The sequence below is a fragment of the Saimiri boliviensis genome, chromosome 14, assembly GCF_048565385.1.
Source record: "Saimiri boliviensis isolate mSaiBol1 chromosome 14, mSaiBol1.pri, whole genome shotgun sequence".
In the NCBI taxonomy this organism is placed as follows: domain Eukaryota; kingdom Metazoa; phylum Chordata; class Mammalia; order Primates; family Cebidae; genus Saimiri; species Saimiri boliviensis.
The window spans coordinates 36,773,920-36,782,137 of record NC_133462.1 but is presented as its reverse complement, the minus strand read 5'-3'; the positions used below and the strand labels follow the sequence as shown (position 1 = coordinate 36,782,137).

General features: G+C 61.3%; 1 protein-coding gene across 1 annotated transcript; it reads left to right on the top strand.

The window, feature by feature from the left end:
- The first annotated feature begins 279 nt into the window (after positions 1–279).
- Positions 280–7,787, top strand: ICAM5 (intercellular adhesion molecule 5). The gene is made up of 11 exons (XM_010349676.3): positions 280–454; positions 1,408–1,677; positions 1,847–2,167; positions 2,396–2,683; positions 2,998–3,252; positions 3,393–3,641; positions 4,061–4,306; positions 4,404–4,682; positions 4,766–5,005; positions 6,445–6,711; positions 7,352–7,787. Exons 1-11 carry the CDS (start codon positions 373–375, stop codon positions 7,627–7,629), a joined length of 2,775 nt encoding a protein of 924 aa, XP_010347978.2. The 5' UTR covers positions 280–372; the 3' UTR covers positions 7,630–7,787.
- Positions 7,788–8,218: the final 431 nt, after the last annotated feature.

Below are 8,218 nucleotides of genomic sequence, written 5' to 3'. Positions count from 1 at the left end.
GTAGGGGTTTGGGAAGGGCAACCCAGCATCCCCCGATCCCAGAGTCGCGGCCGAGGATGACGCGGGAGAGCGTGGTCGCCCCCAGAAGGCTCTGGGCCATCATGCCGGCCTCCACGTAGACCCCGGGGGTCGCTCGCTCCTGCCAGCTCGCCTTCACCAAGGCCAGGAGCTTAGCGCACGCTCGCCTCCCGCTCCCCCCCGCCGCCTCTGCCGCCGCCCCCTCCTTGGAAACCAAGTTACCAACGTTAAACCAATCCCCGAGCGCAACTCTGCCTCCCCCACACCCCACCCGCCGCGCCGCGCCGAGCCGTCCTCTAGCCCAGCTCCTCGGCTGGCGCTCCCCTCGCCTCCTGCGCTTTCCCCGCCGCGGCGATGCCAGGGCCTTCGCCAGGGCTGCGCCGGGCGCTACTCGGCCTCTGGGCTGCTCTGGGCCTGGGGCTCTTCGACCTCTCAGGTAAGAGCCCCGCTCTGGCTCGGGGTGGACAGGGCGGGGGCGGAGTTCCCGGACATGAGAAGCGGCCTCCTGTCCCTCCCGGCTCCGCCCTCGACTCTCTCCCACGCCTCTGCCCCCACCTCGAGCCTGAGTCTTCCCCCCTTCCCCCTCCTCCCAAATACACACCCGAGCCCCAGCTTCCTGACCCCTCGATCGCCCCTACCCGTTTCGAGCTCCTAGGTGCTCTTCCGCACCCAGCCCTGCGCCCTGGAGACCCGGAGTCTCTCCTGTCCCCTCCCCGGGTACCTCCTCACGCTCTGCTGTGCACCATGGTCCACGGAATGGCATCTTCCCCACTCGCGGTCCGCGAAGACTCCATCTCTCCAACTACCGTGACTCAGAAACGCTGTTCCCGCTCCGCCCGGAGCCCTGGCCACCGGGCCCCTCGGCTGTTCCCACGGTTCCTTCCATGAGCCCAGCCCTGCGTCCTGGTTCCGTGTTCTTCACCGGGTGTAGGGTCCTTCCTGATCCTTGACCCACCTATCTGGAGCCCATCTCTCCTTTGCCCTTGCGGCAAACGCACTCTCCCCGTATCTCGGGATTCTACCAGGACCCTGAGAACCGGTTTATCCCCCATCCCCCACCTGGGGTCCCCTGCTCTCAGCCTTGCTGTGTGCATCGAAGACCCCATCTTTCCTTTCCTCTACCCCCTCCCCCTTCCCATGTTTTCCCGCCGCTCCACCGGCTCTTTGGAGACCAGGGATCTCTGGTACCACGTCCCAGGGACACCCTCGAGGTTTAGACTCTGGGAGCGCGCCTTTAAACCCTAGGCCTGGGCAGGACGCAGGACGCCTGGGTTCTTTCCCTGGCCGCAGCCTCTCCTCCCCACCCTCCGAGAACCCTTGACTCGACATAAGGGCGCTAACATGTCAGGGAGTTGGCTCCCCAGGCTGAGCCCGCGTTTTCCTGGGCAGCGGTCTCGCAGGAGCCCTTCTGGGCGGACCTGCAACCCCGCGTGGCGTTCGTGGAGCGCGGGGGCTCGCTGTGGCTGAATTGCAGCACCAACTGCCCTCGGCCGGAACGCGGTGGCCTGGAGACCTCGCTGCGCCGAAACGGGACCCAGAGGGGTTTGCGTTGGTTGGCGCGGCAGCTGGTGGATATTCGCGAGCCGGAGACCCAGCCCGTCTGCTTCTTCCGCTGCGCGCGGCGCACACTACAGGCGCGTGGGCTCATTCGCACTTTCCGTGAGTTCTGGGTGGCCTCGCGCGTACTCCACTACTTTCCCTCCCTCCCAGGCACCGCCCTCTGGGTTCCAGGGTCCTCCCCTTCAGGCCCCACCCTCTGTGTCCCCACCCCCTCCCCTGGGTTCCAAGTCCTGGCGTTCCAAAAGCCGCGGACTCTTCCCACTTGCAGAGCGACCAGATCGCGTAGAGCTGTTGCAGCTGCCTCCCTGGCAGCCGGTGGGCGAGAACTTTACCCTGAGCTGTAGGGTCCCGGGCGCTGGGCCCCGTGCGAGCCTCACGTTGACCCTGCTGCGGGGCGCCCAGGAGCTAATCCGCCGCAGCTTCGCCGGCGAGCCACCCCGAGCGCGGGGCGCGGTGCTCACAGCCACGGTACTGGCCCGGAGGGAGGACCATGGGGCCAATTTCTCGTGTCGCGCGGAGCTGGACCTGCGGCCACACGGCCTGGGACTGTTTGAGAACAGCTCGGCCCCCAGAGAGCTCCGAACCTTCTGTGAGTGGGTGTGCGGAGATGGGACCAAGTGGGGTCAGGTCGGTGTTTATGAGGTTTAGAGGCAGATACATCTGAATGCTGGTCCTGACTTCAACCCCCACGGGCTGAGCTGTTTTCCTCTCTGTGCCTTGAGGATGATTACACGTTAAGATAGTACATGTCGAGTGCTTAGGACATACTGAGCTCTCGGAACACAAGTTCGTTGAAACTTGGTTCTTCCACCCCTAGCCCTGTCTCCAGATCCCCCGCGTCTCGCTGCTCCCCGGTTCTTGGAAGTCGGCTCAGAAAGGCCCGTGAGCTGCGCCCTGGACCGACTATTTCCAGCCACAGAGGCCAGGGTCTACCTCGCGCTGGGGGACCAGAATCTGAGTCCTGATGTCACCCTCGACGGGGACGCACTCGTGGCCACTGCCACAGCCACAGCTAGCGCAGAGCAGGAGGGTGCCAGGCAGCTGGTCTGCAACGTCACCCTGGGGGGTGAAAACCGGGAGACCCGGGAGAACGTGACCATCTACAGTAAGGAGGGAAGCGGGGTCTCCGCGGCTCGGAGACGGGGCCAGAGGAACGCGAAGGCAGGGCGACGAGTGGGCGGGACCTCAGTACCGGGAGAGGCGTGGCCCGAGTGTCCCGAAGAGGCAGGGCATGTAGTGAGCGGAGCATGTGGGGGCGGAGACGTAACCACTGGTGGGGAGGAGCCTGTGCAGCCTGAGAGGCCGGGCGCGGTACCCTAGTTTGGCCTCAGCACCCCGAGGGTTCGGGCAGATAATGGGGGGGGCCTTGACCGGCGGAAGGGGTTTGGTCAGTATACTCCGACCAATGCTCCGCCCCAGGCTTCCCGGCACCACTCCTGACCCTGAGTGAACCCAGCATTTCCGAGGGGCAGATGGTGACAGTAACCTGCGCAGCCGGGGCCCAAGCCCTGGTCATATTGGAGGGAGTTGCAGCCGCAGTCCCGGGGCAGCCCGTCCAGCTTCAGCTAAATGCTACCGAGAATGACGACAGGCGCAGCTTCTTCTGCAACGCCACCCTTGACGTGGAGGGCGAGACCCTGATCAAGAACAGGAGCGCAGAGCTTCGCGTCCTATGTGAGTTGGTGATAACCCCTCACCCTCTCTACTGGTAACTTCCAAGGACCCGCCTGATCCCTGGCCGTGTCGTGGAGGCGGGACCATTTCTCTCGGTTCACGTACGTCTAAGCCTCTGTAACCCCACGGCCTGCCCACAGACGCCCCCCGGCTGGACGATTCGGACTGCCCCAGGAGCTGGACGTGGCCCGAGGGCCCAGAGCAGACGCTACGCTGCGAGGCCCGTGGGAATCCAGAACCCACGGTGCACTGCGCGCGCTCCGACGGCGGGGCCGTGCTGGCTCTGGGCCTGCTGGGTCCGGTCACTCGGGCACTCTCAGGCACTTACCGCTGCAAGGCGGCCAATGATCAGGGCGAGGCGATCAAGGACGTGACGCTGACGGTAGAGTGTGAGTCGGGGTGCGCGGGGTGGCAGGGTGCATCTCTGGTTCAGGGTCTGGGGGCTGGCCGGCCTACAGGGAAGAGTAGGAGTAGGGTATGAGGTGTCCCTTTGGGTGGGATTGGGGAAAGATCTTGGAGGATAAAGAGACCAGGTGGGCGTGTCCATAGGCCGGGGCGTGGTATCTGGGCGGAGTCTTGGAAAGGAAGGCGGTTCAGGGTGCTGAAATTTTTAGACCGAAAAAGGCACCGCTGGTGGCTCAGGGAGCTCCCACAGTGCCTGGCTTGACTAGCGTGACACCCTTCTGGATCTGCGTCCAAGGGTTGTACAGGGACAACCCTTTGTGGAAGCCTCGAAACTCCAAAGAGGGTCTAGGGACGATAGAATGGCCCCGAAACCTCAGAGCCAACAATACACTCCCTCCTCTAGATGCACCAGCGCTGGACAGCGTGGGCTGCCCAGAACGCATTACTTGGGTGGAGGGAACAGAAGCCTCGCTGGTCTGTGTGGCGCACGGGGTCCCGCCGCCTGATGTGAGCTGCGAGCGCTCTGGGGAGCTCGGGGTCTTTCTCGAGGGGCTGCTGCTTGTGGCTCCGGAGCATGCGGGCACTTACCGCTGTGAAGCCACCAACGCTCGGGGGTCTGCTGCCAAAAATGTGATTATCACGGTGGAATGTGAGTAGGGGCAGCGTGGGGTTAGCCAGGGATCTGTGGGACAACTCCGGCTGGACTTCCTGGCCCCTGCGTGAACCCCCATAATCCTGTTCCCCAGATGGCCCCAGGTTTGAGGAGCCGAACTGCCCCAGCAATTGGACATGGGTGGAAGGATCTGGGCGCCTATTTTCCTGCGAGGTCGATGGGAAGCCACAACCAAGCGTGGAGTGCGTGGGCTCTGGGGGCGCCACTGAGGGGGTGCTGCTGCCGCTGGCACCCCCAGACCCAAGTCCTAGAGCCCCCAGCATCCCTAGTGACCTGGCACCTGGCACCTACATCTGCAACGCCACCAACCGCCACGGCTCCGCGGCCAAAACAGTCATCGTGAGCGCAGAGTGTGAGTGAGGCCCAGGTGGGTGCGGAGCAGGGGTATCCCACAGTCTAGGCACCTCCCTGACACCCCCCATGACTACTTTGCAGCGCCGCCGGAGATGGATGAATCTACCTGCCCAAGTCACCAGACGTGGCTGGAAGGGGCTGAGGCTGCCGCGCTGGCCTGCGCCGCCCGGGGTCGCCCTTCCCCCGGAGTGCACTGTTCTCGGGAAGGCACTCCGTGGCCTGAGCAGCAGCGCGTGTCCCGAGAGGATGCAGGCACCTACCACTGTGTGGCCACCAATGCGCACGGCACGGACTCCCGGACCGTCACTGTGGGCGTGGAATGTGAGTGGGGGCAGCACTGCACGGAGGGGACACGGTCCTCGCAAGAATGGCTCACAGCGGTGGGAGTGTTCAAGGGCACCTTTCCGGTCTCATTCTCTGGGACAGGGAATTCCAGCCTAAACCAGGGGATAATGAAAATTTTAGCCAGGCGTGATGGCTCAGGCCTATAATTCCCAACACTTTGGAAGGCTGAATCACTTGAGGCCAGGAGTTCGAGACCAGCCTGGCCAACATGGTGAAAATTCGTCTCTACAAAACGAACAAAAATTAGCCGGTCGTGGTGGCAGGAGCCTGTGGTCCCAGCTACTTGGGAGGCTGAGGCAAGAGAATCGCTCCAGCCTGGGAGGTGAGGTTGCAGTGAGTCGAGATCCTGCCACTGCACTCCAGCTGGGTGACAGAGTAAGAGTCTTTCTTAGAAAAAAGAAAATATCTCAAAAAAAAAAAAAAGGATTATCTTTTTTCAGATATAGCCAATAAAAAACAAAACAGGGCCGGGCGCGGTGGCTCACGCCTGTAATCCCAGCACTCTGGGAGGCCGAGGCGGGTGGATCACGAGGTCAAGAGATCAAGACGATCCTGGTCAACATGGTGAAACCCCGTCTCTACTAAAAATACAAAACATTAGCTGGGCATGGTGGCGCATGCCTGTAATCACAGCTACTCAGGAGGCTGAGACAGGAGAATTGCCTGAACCCAGGAGGCGGAGGTTGCGGTGAGTCGAGATCGCACCATTGCACTCCAGCCTGGGTAACAAGAGCGAAACTCCGTCTCAAAAACAAACAAACAAACAAAAAACAAAACAAAACAAAAAACAAAACAAAACAAGAAGAACAATTTAAAAGAAAAAAAAATAAGGCTGGGCACGGTGGCTCACACCTGTAATCCCAGCATTTTGGGAGGACAAGGCAGGCGGATCACGAGGTCAGGAGCTCGAGACCATCCTGACCAACATGGTGAAACCCTCTCTCTACTAAAAATACCAAAAAAAAAAAAAAAAAAAAAAAAAAAAAAAAAAAAATCCAGGTTTAGTTGCAGGAGCCAGTAAGGAGAATCGCTTGAACCCGGAAGGCGGAGGTTACAATGAGCCGAGATCGCGCCCCTGCAATCCAGCCTAGGCGACAGAGAGAGGCTCCTTCTCAAAAACATGATTAATTAATTTTTAAAAAAGAAAATTCTAGGGAATAGGCGCACAGCCCTCCTCAAATCCTGGATTAGAACACTGGCCTGGGCTTCACCTCCCATTGAGTGAAGAAGGGCGCGGAATTTTAGTCCCAACAACAGCGTGATTGTCGGGGGGAGGAGGCTCTGATAGGAGGCAGGATCCTCTTCTGCCCGTTAGAGGCGGGGTGGTCTCTCATCGATCGTGGTGGGCCGGGGCAGGGCATTTGATCAGCGGCTGGGCCGGCGCTAAGCCCCCCTGCACCTTCTGTGCCCTTCAGACCGGCCGGTGGTGGCCGAACTTGCTGCCTCGCCACCCGGAGGCGTGCGCCCAGGCGGCAACTTCACCCTGACCTGCCGCGCGGAGGCCTGGCCTCCAGCCCAGATCAGCTGGCGCGCGCCCCCGGGGGCCCTCAACATCGGCCTGTCAAGCAACAACAGCACGCTGAGCGTGGCGGGCGCCATGGGAAGCCACGGCGGCGAATACGAGTGCGCAGCCACTAACGCGCACGGGCGCCACGCGCGGCGCATTACGGTGCGCGTGGCGGGTAAGTAGCAGCTGGGGAGGGGCGGGGCGAGGGATCAGCAAGGGGGCGTGACCTGGGTCTGGGGGCGGCCTATCCCGCCTGCCTCCCGCTCAGTCCGGATAGTTGAGACGGAAGTGGGACCGAGTAGAAATCAAAGTTGCCTGAGCGGGTGCAGCTGTTGATCGCACGTCGAGGGGTGGGAGATGGAGGTGGAGAAAAGTGAATTCAAGGAGAGGACCCTCCAGGGCTGTCACTGCTGCAGGAAAGGACTTAAAAACTTGGGGTGGGTTCTGCGTGGGCGGGGACAAGATCACCTTCTCACTTCCCGAGGCTCCTCGGCTGGGGTATCTTTGGGGTGGGGGGAACCTGACCTGGTCCTCCTGACCCTCATTTTTTGGGGGATGGGGAGAGTTGACTTGTCTCTAGGGGGCTAAGTGTGGTTACGAATTTATATCCCCATGGGCTTAAGTGCTTAAATTGGGTCTGGGGTCGCCCTGGCACAGGGAGTGGCCTTAGTGCGTGGGGTCTCTCCCTTCTCCCAAGGCCAGACAGTGGGTTCCCGCGGGCATGAGGACTCACCTTGTGCTTGTAAGGGTGCGGGGGGCGGTGGCGGAAGCCCCCCGGAGCTTGGCCACTCTCCGCGAGGGTCTCCACCCCGCAGGTCCGTGGCTGTGGGTCGCCGTGGGTGGCGCAGCTGGGGGCGCGGCGCTTCTGGCCGCGGGGGCTGGCCTGGCCTTCTACGTGCAGTCCACCGCCTGCAAGAAGGGAGAGTACAACGTGCAGGAGGCAGAAAGCTCGGGCGAGGCCGTGTGTCTCAATGGCGCGGGCGGCGGCGCCGGCGGGGCGGCGGGCGCGGAGGGCGGACCCGAGGCAGCGGGGGGCGCGGCTGAATCGCCGACGGAGGGCGAGGTCTTCGCCATTCAGCTGACCTCGGCATGAGCCCGCTCCTCTCTCCCCGCGGGCCGGGGGACGCCCCCCAGACACACACGGGGGCTTATTTATTGCTTTATTTATTTACTTATTTATTTATGTATTTAACTCCAAGGGCGTCACCCCCATTTTCTACCCATCCCCCCAATAAAGTTTTTATAAAGGAATTCCCTGTCTCCGCTTCTGTTTCTGCCAGGTGGAACAAGCCCACGGTTCCAATGTTATTCCCGAGTTATTCATTCAAAAAGCGATTTTTGAGGGGGCCGGGCATGGTGGCTCACGCCTGTAATCCCAGGACTTGCGCAAGGCCCAGGTGGCAGGATCCCTTGCACCTAAGAGTTTTAGACAAGCCTGGGCGACATAGGGAGACCCTAAAAAAAGTGTTTTTCAAAACTTAGCCAGACCCGGGTATGGTGGCTCTCGCTTGTAATCCCAGCACTTAGGGAGGCCAAGGTGGCGGGTCACTTGAGGTTAGGAGTTCGAGACCACCCTGTCCAACATGGTGAAACCGCTTCTCTACTAAAAATACAAAAATTAGTTGGGTGTGGTGGTGCAAACCTGTAACACCAGCTACTTGGGAGGCTGAGGCAGAAGAATG

What these genes read in the sequence shown, in the direction of transcription:
- ICAM5 (XM_010349676.3), top strand. Translation starts at nt 373, where the DNA reads ATGCCAGGGCCTTCGCCAGGGCTGCGCCGGGCGCTACTCGGCCTCTGG. An exon ending in CGTGACGCTGACGGTAGAGT is followed by an intron (nt 3,642 to 4,060) that starts GTGAGTCGGGGT and finishes TCCCTCCTCTAG; the next exon opens with ATGCACCAGCGCTGGACAGC. An exon ending in CGTCACTGTGGGCGTGGAAT is followed by an intron (nt 5,006 to 6,444) that starts GTGAGTGGGGGC and finishes TGTGCCCTTCAG; the next exon opens with ACCGGCCGGTGGTGGCCGAA.